This window comes from Metopolophium dirhodum, chromosome 3, assembly GCF_019925205.1.
Source record: "Metopolophium dirhodum isolate CAU chromosome 3, ASM1992520v1, whole genome shotgun sequence".
In the NCBI taxonomy this organism is placed as follows: domain Eukaryota; kingdom Metazoa; phylum Arthropoda; class Insecta; order Hemiptera; family Aphididae; genus Metopolophium; species Metopolophium dirhodum.
The window spans coordinates 9,027,704-9,041,277 of record NC_083562.1 but is presented as its reverse complement, the minus strand read 5'-3'; the positions used below and the strand labels follow the sequence as shown (position 1 = coordinate 9,041,277).

The window sequence follows — 13,574 nt, the reverse complement described above, 5'->3', positions numbered from 1 at the left end:
AAATCGTTTATACCACCAGTTCAATGACTTCCCTCTAATCGTGCACACTGTTTGTGATTTGTGTGCTAGCGAGTCACCATCGACCCGATTGCACATCATATTTGCCCTAAAGTCTAAACGTTAATAGAACCCAGAGACAACTGTCATAGCTGGAATGAAGTAAAATAAGTATTTTCAAATTAAGTGGGTAGGTATTTGAAATTAAATAAAAATATTATATAAATGTTTACTATTCACAAATGGCACAGTTTTATAACCTGAAACAAAAATGTAATGATAAAAATAATCCATTGATTATTTGAATTCGAAATAATCAATGAATTATTATTTTTATCGAAAACGTTTGATTAAAATACTAGTGTCATAACTCATAACTATAGTAACCAAAGGTGGGCAAGTTAATGAAAATAATTAACCCAAGTTCAGTTAAGTTATGAGGATTGAGGACACAAGATCGATAAGTTAAAAGTTAACCAATCATAAAATTAATTCTGAGTTAAAAATTTACATGGAAAAAATATCAATTTAACTCAGTAAAAAAAAGTTAATCAATTTTTTTAAATATTATGTGGACCTGTAAGAGTGACTGTTCATTCTAACTTCCTAAATTATATTAAACAATTTTATTGAACTTTCAACATAATGTACAGTGTATGTACACCTATTTTACTTTACATGATTATTAAATATTTAAATTTTAAAATATATACCAACCAACACATCCCAATTAATAATTTAACAAAATATATTATCTTTTTTATATCAAATAGCAATTTAAGGTCATATAGGTAATATTATGCCTATCTAATCTATTAAAATATATCTATTTACAAAATTATTTTATCAAGAAAAATAACAGAAATGTTTGTATTAAATTATTTTTATTTTTATTTTAGTATTAATATTTACCATTTACGTATAAAACCATAAAAACAAAAAATTTCAAAAATGTTTAACTTGATGGATAATTTTAAATAAACTGGGAAAAGTTAAGTTATTTCAATTTTCAACTGTCAATTAAATTGTTAAGTTCATAAGTTGATTAGAAAACTAACAAACTTGTTAAGTTAATAAGTTTAAAAAAAATATAACTTTTTAACTAGTTAATGCCTTTGCAAATAAGTACCTACATAATAACATAATTATTTATAATAATAATGTTTTCTGTTTCTAATAGATTAGTTATATTAAAAATGATTCATTTTTCCTAATGTTAGTTTTTTATGTGTTTAACAATAATAAATCTAAATAAACTAATTTCAACCAAGTTTCAACCTAAAAAGTCTACAACCATAATACTTACTTAAATTTTAAAATATGACTTAATACGGCTGAAAATTTTGATATAGAGATGACAATTTTTTCATATATTCCCATGTGGTGTAAAATTATCAGGTTATTTTATTGGGGGAGGGGGGGTATATACACCAGTAAGGGGATAACCTACCCCACCCTGCTATTTGTGCTTACGACAATATAACCTTAACACCTTAATTTGTTACCTTCTTATTTTACTATAACAAATTATTTATTTGTGTAGGTGCCTACGATTTCAGTGGAGGGACAAATACAATGTGGTCTAAATTCTCGTTTGAGTAGTTAAGAAATAACACAAAATAAGTGTTAATTTATCCACCTGTTTTGATGATGCTAATGATTTGTGCACATGAAAGTATTATGTATCCAGGTAGAAATATAATATATTATAGCCTGTTGGCCCGTATCACCTAGTGGCTAGTGATATTGAATTTCTAATGCAAGATTAGATTAGTTTTAATTGTTTGCCTTGATAGTAGAATGCCTGAATAGTGAATACATATAAATATATAATTCTTTAGAAAATTGAAATTAAATTAATTTTATTTAATTTGTTGAATTGAATAATGCTAGGCAGTGAAACAGTTATTGTCATTTATCCCTAACAGTGAGTAGGTAGGTACTTAGTTTTTGTGTGTTTGTGCAAGCTACAGTTTATAACGACTACTTGCACCGATTTTTCGAGGACTGAGGAGTGTCGATCGATAGTTGAGACAACTGACAAATTGTGATAAATGAATAGTACATTTGATTCCTAAAGTATATTTGGATATAGTTGTAAAGTTAACAAACTTTGTTTTTTTTCGAGAGAGTGAGAGAAGGTTACAAGTTTATTTGAAAAATATTCAAAAACTCATAAAAATTAAAAATTAAATTAGGTATATATCCATTCAATAAGACATAAAATAAATTTGTAATAAACCAGCTACTACTAGAAAATATCATTAAAATCTTAGCCCTAGTAATGAGCTTTGCTTTATAATTATTATTATTTATGAATGCACTGTATTTTATTTCAATAGAATATTGTTTTAACACAAATTAATAATATTGCAAAATATATTTGTTTAGAATATTACTAGGATAAATATAATATTAAAACAACAATCATTTCCAGTTGTCTAAAATATTAATTATAAAAATTATATTAATCTAAATATCAGTTCCCTTTTGACCTGTTGAGCAATATTGTATGCTAATGAGTGCTAAGGCTTTGGGTATATTTAAGAAATACACTAAGTTCAGACATCTGTGTTTGTGATTATTTCACTTTAATGTCCTGCTGTTATCGAACGTCCGGTGTTTATTTAACATTACAAATTATCTATTTCTATAAATATATGTAATATAGATATTATTATACATGCATGTATAAAAAATTAAGGTTTTAATAAAATAAAACTTAATTTTAAAAATTGAATAAATCTAAAATATATATTATGTAAATGTAATTCAGTACGGAATATATAATAAAGCTTTGATTAGATGAGAATAAATAATAAAAATACTATTAATTTAACAATTAAAATTATAAATAAATAAAACTCACAAACAATACCTAAAAATAAAATAAATAAAATGTTTATGTACTAAAGTGTGTATTACACTTTTGTACATATTATTTATTATGTCAGAAATAATGGTGATTTAACACAAGTCTGAAACGTTAATTAAATTATCAAATAACAAAAAATGACTGTACAATAATACATGTTCAAAATGTTTTTAGAAAGAGAAGAAGAAGATAAAGCACCACAGGCTGAAGATATGTAAAAAATAGAATGTATTTAAACATTATTTCTGATCATAACTAATAATAATTGTTAATTAATGTTATATAAGTATAAAATAATAAAACGATCAATACAATTTATAGTTGACATTGTTTCATAAAATAATATGGCTGGATTTGATCCAAATATTTGACCATAAGTATCAATGACCCTTGGCGGCTTGTTTCGCTGCCATTATCAAAGGAGTCAGACTGGCTAAAGGTCTGGAAAGCTTCAAAAATGGGTGCTGTAAACAATTTATAAAACACACATAACATAAATAATTTTAAATGTTAGGTTCTAAGGTATATGCAATATTTAAATAATTTATAGGTAACCAATTTTTGCTTTTAATTGCATTGGGTACTTCAGATATAGTTTTATCAATTAACAAATATTGTTTTTTATTAAACAGATTCTCAATAATATGAAAAAAGGTTAAAAGTTATCAAATATTGGTAAAAGTTAATCTTAAAACATTTTTTTTTGCTATCTACTAAATATTATAAAACATGTGTAATAACTGTAAAATGATTTTAATTGATAATACCTATTAATTGTGTTCTAGATTATTAACCTATCAGTTCTCATCAAAAGATAAATGTTATTATTATAATATATAATTTAGAGAGAAAAAATAAAACTGTTTTAACATATTTTATTTTTTATAATCTTTCAAATTTTTAATTTAAAAATGTAAATATTATTCATGTTAGACAATAATTATTTAGAAAGTAAATAATAATCGTAATTTTAAACTACTAAATAACAATTTTAATATCAAGATTTAAAAATTAATAAAAATGATCTTAACTGTAGATCAAAAAATGTTGGTCATCATTTCTAGGAGGGTTTAATTTTGTATAACAGGAAACTTTTTATTTTATTTTATGACAATATTAAGTTATAGATTTTTTCCAATAGTTTTTGACATTAAGACTATTTAATACAAGTTTAATTAATTAGGCTCACTTAAAATACTTTGATTTACCAAAACATGAATAAAACATTCAATTGCAAATGTCTGAATTTTATTATTATAGACATCATACCTAGTCTATAACAAACTGAAAGAAAAAACGGTATAGATTTATTAATGCTTGCCTTACTAGTTATGAATTTACTGACATCACCAATAACTTAATTGGTGGAGACTCGTTTGCGCACATATTAATATATATTTTAAATTTACGACAACTCGTTTGCGCACAAAATAGTGAACAATGAAAACCAGCTGGTAGGTACAGTTTTGGGTATACAAGGTGAGCTGCCCATAAGTGATCAATATTATTTATATAAATGTACCTTAAGCTGCCCATACACGATCAATATTATATAAATTGAACACCCGTCAATAGAAAGAGGACAAAATTGGATTAGGTGTTTGAAAAAAATAAATTATTATTAAAAGAATACTAAAAAAAAAAAAGATTTTGAAATTGGAAGGTGGCTCAAACACTTTTTCGGTTTATCTTATGATACTCTAATGAAGTTCTGGACATATTTACTGAAATAATTTCAATTGCCCCTTGTAATATAAGTATAGATTTTCCGGGCTATATATTAAAAAATCATATTGATTCTGATGCTGATTTTGGGCTAGTGAACCAGACAATGGCCCAAGAACAACGAACAGAGCTGAAAATATTCACATGTACTTCAGTAGTCAATTTTATAAGTCCCATCCTCACTTTCACAAAATTATTGAAATACTAATGGAAATTCAAGTCAATACTGATTTAAAAAAACTTTAAAGATACCCGTAGAATAGAAATATTAAAAAACCATAATTATTTGAAAAAAATATATTATGATTACAAATCCAGAAAAATTGATCTTTTAACATTTTTAATACAAATACATACCAATAAATATTAAATATGTATTAAAAAATAAATAAATTAATGTTTGTTATGAAAAATAATTGGAATTGGAATTTGTGCAATTTGTAAATTTTAATGACTTTTTTTGTAAAAATGATTGCACCTAATTGTAATTTGTGTAATAATAGCTTTCTAAGGAAGCTGTTCTAAAATAAATAGCTCAAACAATATTTTTAAACCCTCCAGCCTATAACATCAGTAGAGAAAGTCCTAAGAGTGAAGGAAAATGTTTGAGTATAATAATTTTCCACCATTAATAATGACTAAAGACCGGATTTATATGTTTTACATATCGTTACTGGGTCTATGCAGTCTTATGAGAGTAAAAAATGTGGATGATTAGTTCAATCCTGAATGCATAGAAAAAAGTTTTTTTTGCATATTTGAGAATATTTTATGGGTTAGAGAATATTTAACTCATTTAGCATATTTTGGAATATTTCGTAAATTGTGAGAAAAAATTTGTAATTATTTTTAATTTTAATATTACGGTACCCAGAAAAATTTTTTTTGAACATTAACAATTTTTTATTTTATCATTTCCAACTCTTACTAAAGTGCAATAATATTCCATTAGAATACGAAACTATAAATACCTAATAATTAACTCACTATTAATATAAAATTGAAAAAAAAAAATTTAAATGCATATTAAAGTAAATATAATGATGTTTATTGATTATTTTTGCATATTTTTGCTTTTTTTTTTGTATATTTTGCATATTTTTTAAATTTTTAAGAGAATATAATGAGAATATTTTAAGGTTTTTTCGAGAATATTAGCATCATATTTAAGGTATTTTAAGAGAATATAAATCCGGTCTTTAGTAATGACCAATTTGAAAATTTGGAGGTACGCAGATTATGTACATTCTATACATTTCTTTGAAAAAAGGTTTCTATTGTTTGTAAATTGTGCACAAATGAGTTGTAGCCAAATTAATTACACTTGACTTGTGTTGTTTTTGCAGTGAATCGAGTTTCAGAGATATTTTTATTAAATACAGTTTATACACATAATACATATTATGCCATACATAATTATCAAATTTGAAACAAAGTTATTTTTATGAACAGCTTGGAAGTTTATCCAATAGTTTACTACATTTAAGAAACATCCATTGTTGATAAGATTTAACTGTAATCAAATAATAATTGATAAACTAATAAATAATGTAAAATTAACATAAACTTATAATAATTGTTATAATAATACATGTTATATTAGCCTTATAGAATGTAAACGTCTAATGATTTCAATAAAATACAAATTTCATTAACTTACTTTTAAAAGTTCAGAGGCTGATGCACGATCTTCAACCTCAACTTCAAGGCACTGATCCAAAAAGTCTTGAAAAATTGGAGATAATTTTTCTTTTTCTTTGATCTCTGGTTTTCCATTGGTTGCAATTAAATACAACGCCTAAATAAATATTTATATTATATTAAATTACATCATACAAATAATGGGTTAATTTATAATTTATTCCATACCCTTAAGGGATTTTCATTCAAATATGGTGGTTCACCTTCAATCATTTCAATAGCCATTATACCTAATGACCATATGTCTACCTTAGGACCATACTGTTTACGTGTAACTACTTCTGGTGCCATCCAATACGGTGTACCGACCATTGTAGTTCGTTTGGATTGCTCAGGTGAAATTTGAGCACAAAATCCAAAATCAGCTAATATTAAAATTGTATAATTAAAACATTAATCATAAATTCATTTTAAATTATATTAGTCCAAACATTTAATAATAATTTTTAATTTTTAACATACTATTGAGTCACAATTACTAGTAGTAAAATAGATATTAAAATTAAAATAATCAAGATTAACTAAATAAGTATTGGATTCAAAATTTTAAAATAAAGATTTGTTTTGACTTTTATGAATTATCATTTATAATTTTAAGAAATGAAGAGTCATACATTTTATTTTTATAAGTACTTACTTAACTTAACACTACCATCTAATCCAAGTAAAATGTTATCAGACTTAATGTCTCTATGTATAACTTGGTTGAAATGTAAAAACTGAAGGGCTTGAAGTACTTCTCGGCATACAGACGCTATTTGACCTTCGTCCATACAAGTTTCTGTGACAACATCTGTTAAACTACCGCCTGGTAAATATTCCATTACAACCTAAAAAATAACACAAATTTATTATATACCTAATTTGATTAGTTATACAATACTCTCATTATTTTTAAAAAGCATAACTTTTTATGAAGTAGATTTTAATTTGGAAGCATTAAAATATTAAAATATAGAAAAGATGAGTGAAGTATCAAAGAGTATATTATAACTCAATAAAATTTTTATTAATATTTAATATAGTTAATATTTGATATATCTGTACATAAACAATTTTAGCAATATAGCTTAGGATTATAAAATCAAAAATAAGCCATTAAAGTATTGAAAGTTGAACTATATTTTTTTCACAAACAAATTTAACGATAAAGTAAATAAGGATAGGTAATAGGTATTACATAGTATAAAACCTTCAATAAAAATTGATTGAATACATTTAAGATATTCTTTTAAATGAAATTGTGAAAAATTACCTTGGATATATTGTATATTAAAAAAATATTGGACAAAGCCACTTTGCTGTAAGCAATTCAAGATAAGTAATTTTTACTTTGTAACTGTCCTAAGTTTATGTATTTTTCTTCATAATTTTAAAAATATTGTAAAAAGTTCAATTTTAAACACTTATAAAAAAAAACACGATAAATATGTAGTTTTGATATTTTTAATTACGGTAAAAACCACCTGTATGTTGAACCTTGTAATAAAATTGTCAATCTATAATTTTACATTTATGATGTCTTCCTCCCCCCCCTCCCATAGTAAAAACAAAAATACCAATTTATGGTAATTGAGTATTTTTATTGCTTCAATACAATATACCAATGCAAACCAATATAATTATTGCTTTGCTAAGAACTCAAAATAATGTTTCATTGTTAAGCTAATAACATCCTTTTGATCAGCATCCAAAATATGTTATGATAACTATTAAGATGTATTTAATTATTTTAAATTATTACCCAGAGTTCATCTTGTACTAAATAACTATCTAAATAGTTCACAACATTTGCATGTTTATTTTCTCGCATGACTAGTATTTCATTAATAATAAGTTCTTTCTTTGGTTGTTGACCTAAATTCATTTGTTTTATAGCCACTTCCATACCAGTTGACGTTTCAATAGCCGTGTAAACTGTACCAGATGCTCTGTAACAGTTATAATGGTTAGCAACTTACCATCAGAATATGTTCTACATAATCTAACAAAATTTTAACTTACCCCTGTCCAATTTTTTCCATCTTGGTATATTTTCTATTTGGATCACCTACTGTTACTATTGTTTTTAGTTGTTCTAATATTTCATTATCAGCAACTTTTTTACGACTAGTTGCAGTAGTGTTATTTTTATTTTTATCCAATACTGGTACAGTTCCATTTGTTTGACTAGGCCGGTGAAGTGGAACCGGTGAAACTACTTTAGGTTCTTCTTGGGTGATGGACCTAGGCTCATCTTCTTCTATTGGTTTGGTATACACAGATTTTGTACGTTCAGGACGTACAGATACAGGTGGTGGGGGAGATGTTTGTTCATCTGTTGTGGGAGTTGTGGTCAGTGAGGGACTAGTGCTACCTGTTGATGAAGAAGGCTGGCTGCTACTGACTCCAGAATACGATGAACTACCTCCACTGTGTGCACCACGCACTAATACTTCAGTAGGGGGAGTACTATTTTGTACTGGATAAAAATTGTATAAAATGTAAAAATGGTATCCTAAAAAGCTATTAACATAGAATTCATTAATTACCAATATTTGTGGCTGTGGTCATATACTTGGAAGTTTTTGATTGTTTACTAGAGTTATCAAACCAATTAAGCACATCAAGAACAGCTTGAGGATTCTTTTTTTGTTCTTGTTTGCTTATATTTGATGTTATTAAAAGTCGAGCCCATGCTTCTGGCATACCCTATATCAATAACATTAATTTTATAAAATAATTTAATACATTTTAACAAATAAAATGTATAAATTTACAAAAACAATTTATTTAAATATGTTCCATTATTAAATATTGAGTAAAAAATAATGATTATGCCTCAAATAATAATATACTCTATAAACATACAAATAATAAATAATGTTGTTAAGGAGTAATTTGAAATATAGTTTATAAATAGGTATACACATCATAGGACTTTTTAAAATTGAATTACATTTTTTAGAAATTATTAATTAGCTTATATTTTATAAATTATAACTTATTAACTTAACTTTAAAAAAGAGTTCATAATTTAAATCCATAATAATTAATAAATAACTTTATTTTTTTAATTTTTCCAACAATAATAATTATATTACTAAATGTAATAATAAGCAATGTGATTATATGCTGTAACTACTAAAACACCAAACACATTTTATGTCCATCTATGCTACTCACAAAGCTGTTGATGTTACTCACTTTATATGGCAGCTTGAAACAAGATAAAACAAACACAGAATTCTAGAGACATTTGTCTATTTATCAGTATTAGTTGAGTGATTTAAATTAATGCGTGCTAAAAATGTTATACATTTTTCCAAAAATGCAAAATATTTGTCATTTATTATATTATAAAATAATTCTAAGCATATATTTATAAAAATGTACCAAAAACACTCATTGAATATTTTATACATTTCATTATATTAATTTTATTTATTTAAGATGTAAGTAAGAAGTTAAGAAGCCTAACAAGTAAAAAGAAACTCATGAAAAATATTTAATTTATTATTATGAGCAATTATATTTTAGATTCTGAGCAGAGTGATGAATGTATTGATTTTACAAAGATGTGTGTTTGTTATTAATGTATGTCATCTTCTTTTAAGACAATAAAAATGTTTCCTAGTAGTTTTCAAGAATGCCGGAAAAAAACAAAAAAAAAATTAAGGAAAAACTGAAATTTTACACAAAATTTATTTTAGTTTTTGGTGTAACCCTAAAATATATGACTGTAGATGTTCAGTGAATGTTTATGATAGGGATAGTATTATAGTAATCGAGATAACTGAATTGAGGAGACGCCGGTAATCGCGGCATTGAGCAGTAGTAGTGATAACAGAAAAATACCAATGTTCATATCAAAATTTTCTATAAATCATAAAATTAAAAAATGATTTTGTAGTTAAAAATGTATTCAAGGTTCAACTTTTATAGCTAAGGATTGAAAATTTAAAATAAGGTCCACGTTAGTAGGCTATTCTATAACCAAAAAAAATTTTTTTTTATAGTTATTTTTGTTAAAATTTGAACTAATATTGAATAATTAGATATTAAAACAAAGAATGATTTTAGTTTTGTGCTATATCATAAAAATATTATTTGTTGAAATGTGTAAAATATATTACTATAATATATACAAATATGATATTAAACAAATAATAATAATTCAACTTAACTGGCTACCGTATTAATAATAACATTATAAATATAATATATCCTAGGCTGACGAATTGTCTCAGCTCAGAATTGTTAATCGTATACAATGGTATTATACCATTGAATAAGGTAACATATACAATGGTATTATACGATTGAATAAGGTAACAAGGCAGAGAAACACCCACTTTTCTGCTTTTTGAATTTTGACTCTAGGTATACTACATTAAAGTATTAAATTAAATTAGACTGACAATATATTAGACATTAAAAATTTGTATCCATACAATTCAATGCATAACAGAATAACTGATCTTCATTTTTAAGATTGGAGTTACTAATTATTAAATTTTGACAGTAATCATGTCTTAGTGCTAAGGTAGTAATCTGATTTTAACTCTTGATATAATATGTAATTAGCTATTAAATTCCAATAGGACTGTACTCGTATGTTAATTGAAGTTGTAACTGGGTTTTCATGAATTCAAATAATTTTACTTTGTTGTCAGTATAATCAATTACTTAAGTATCTTCATGAGTAGGTTGATCTAAGATTAAAATATAAAATAAAAGAGGAGAAAAAATACTACTATAGGGTACTACTCCAGCACTTTTAGAATACAGATAAGGTAAAGTAAGCTTTAAATTTGTTTCATATATCAAGAATTCCCCAAATATAAAATGTTGTTTTACATATTTTAAGAATTCTAGTAAATAAAAAAAGTAAACAGAAAATATTGCATTTACATTTATAGCAAAATAGCTCAACTTAGGACCTCAATGTTTTAACTTTTATTTTGATTCTATTTTTTATACTTGGAAGGCATAATGCATACTTCCAGATTTATCTAATTACATTATAGCCATATTATAGTACTTTTTAATGATAGGTACAGAGTCTTTACATTGTAACAAAATTTTGCATCAGTTTACAAGGGGTCTTCAAAAAATTATAAGGCATTACTCATTAGATAACAATGTTAACAAAAGAATAAAAAAACTTTTTTTAAGACTAATTAAAAATTTTTTATTTATACTCTTACACATGAAGTCTTAAATAGTTTTAAATTTATACCCCTTCTAAAAAAAAAGCACAAGTGAAAATTATGACTAAATTTGTTAAGTAGGTTAGGTTATATTATATCTCGTATTATATTATTATTAAATGTTGTAAATTACTAATAGGTATTTAATTTATTAATTCTGATTTATTTTTTACAAAATCAGTTTTGAAGTAAAATTTGTGATCAATTTCAGCATTTCAGTAGCAATATATCAATACAAATTAATTTAAAGACGTCTGTATTCTAAGGCTCATATCCAACACAAATTTAAAATGTTTAATTAGTTCTAGTTTTTTGAATATTTATATTTTTCAATTTGACTACATAGCAAAGCATATCTTAGCAAAATGTTAAATATAATGTGCAAATTAAACTATATATTAGCTTTTTTTTTATCCATATGACCACATATTATGATGTAAGAATAATGATACTTACAGTAAACTCGCCAGTATGTGCATCAAAGCCTACATGCATGGTATGTTCAAAATTAGTCGGATAAGATATTTCTGGTTTATCTTCAGATCCAGTACCTCGTGTTTTCAGTTTACCAGTGACACGGCTTTTAGAAGTTTTCTTTTTGTGGTCAGAATCTGGTTCTTTTGGTAATGGCCGCATAATGTCCAAATTTGGTACCGAATCCCCACGAGCAACTCTAAAACTATTATACATTGTAAAATATATAAATTCACAATGATCGATTTCATTATTATCATTACCTGTTACTCGTTAGACGGACCGGAGGAGCTGGTGGCTTGTCATCATCATCTGACATTTTTATGAATTATATAAAAAAATATGACTACTAACTGATTACCATTAGATTGTTCTAAAACAATAAACAAAAAAAATTACAAAATATTTTGGTGAAAGACATAATTAGTCTCCGCTGATATTTATTTTTTTAAATATTTATTGTTTCTGACTCCACCTAAATAAACATTAACTATTCACTATTTTTAGATTACCTTAAACATGAAAATTCTTGGGCCCATAGGTGTGTAAAAATATAAAATAATCGTTTAATGACACATTATCAACCATGTTATGTCGTAATTATGTATTTAAAACTGTTTAAATTTAGCATAAATTAAAATTAAATGTTATTATCTAGTTAAAACGAATAATAGGAAGCAATATAAAAAATGAAATAAATATCACATCCTGTAAAGATTGCTGATGAGTGATCCTAATACCCAAGATTCATTATCGCAAAAAATCATATCATAATTTTTGTGTTTTGTTGGTTACACTGAACTATAATAGATGCAAAGACGTATTACAATTGGGCGCCAAATTTAATTTAATTTTTACTTCCAGGGCAGTCAAGAAAATAAGATTTAAAAATTTTATATTATATTATTAAATATTAAAATAGAATAAATATCGTTCAAGATTAACTGATCACCTGCGCCTTCAAAACACTCAGCGCATTAGTTGTTCTCCAGGCTCCAAGAGTAGGTACAACATTTTAAAAAACCGGCTATATATTATATTAAATAATTTGCTTAAATAGCTTTAACTGTATGTTTAACACAAAAATTAAGAGATTATATTAACTAATATTGAAGTTTTTTCTGGCCCTCGAAAATTGTTTTTCAAATTATCTGGACCACCATAGAATTTGATTGCCGACCCCTGCTATAAGGGGTTCTTGCAAAGCACAATATATTTTTTAGTACTTCGATACAATAAAATCTGATTTTAAACGAGTGGTTTATGAGTTATAAGTTATAACTTATATGTATTTAAGTTTTAGTTAAGTGGAGTAAAATGGAACAGGGTGTGGAGTGCACCACAAACTATTGGTCAACTACTCCACTCATCTAAACTTTAAATAATTATAAGTCAGTTATAACTAATAAACTATACTTATCCAAAATGTTTTTTTTAAAGATCAAAATTAGTACCTACTCCGAATAATATTCTACTTAGGAATATAAAATTTAAAAAGTATATTGTTGTCATTAAAAAAAGTAAACACTTAAAAATACAAATTTGCTCGAAGTTCGAAAATATTAAAGATACACACGCACAGTTATTTTTTAATTAATTTTAGATTCTGA

At 25.3% G+C, this 13,574-nt stretch overlaps 1 protein-coding gene across 1 annotated transcript; it reads right to left on the bottom strand.

Annotated features, from left to right (window-relative positions):
- Nucleotides 1-2,569: 2,569 nt before the first annotated feature.
- On the bottom strand, nucleotides 2,570-12,681 carry LOC132941266 (serine/threonine-protein kinase Pak). The gene is made up of 10 exons (XM_061009244.1): nucleotides 12,477-12,681; nucleotides 12,228-12,337; nucleotides 11,947-12,169; nucleotides 8,830-8,989; nucleotides 8,303-8,759; nucleotides 8,043-8,229; nucleotides 6,936-7,128; nucleotides 6,467-6,663; nucleotides 6,258-6,395; nucleotides 2,570-3,336 (listed from the first exon to the last, which is right to left on the bottom strand). The coding sequence occupies exons 2-10, from the start codon at nucleotides 12,281-12,283 to the stop codon at nucleotides 3,253-3,255; spliced, it is 1,695 nt and encodes a 564-aa protein (XP_060865227.1). The 5' UTR covers nucleotides 12,284-12,337; nucleotides 12,477-12,681; the 3' UTR covers nucleotides 2,570-3,252.
- Nucleotides 12,682-13,574: the final 893 nt, after the last annotated feature.

What these genes read in the sequence shown, in the direction of transcription:
- LOC132941266 (XM_061009244.1), bottom strand. Translation starts at nt 12,283, where the DNA reads ATGTCAGATGATGATGACAAGCCACCAGCTCCTCCGGTCCGTCTAACG. An exon ending in ATGGAAAAAATTGGACAGGG is followed by an intron (nt 8,230 to 8,302) that starts GTAAGTTAAAAT and finishes TAACTGTTACAG; the next exon opens with AGCATCTGGTACAGTTTACA. An exon ending in TAGTACAAGATGAACTCTGG is followed by an intron (nt 7,129 to 8,042) that starts GTAATAATTTAA and finishes GTTATTTTTTAG; the next exon opens with GTTGTAATGGAATATTTACC.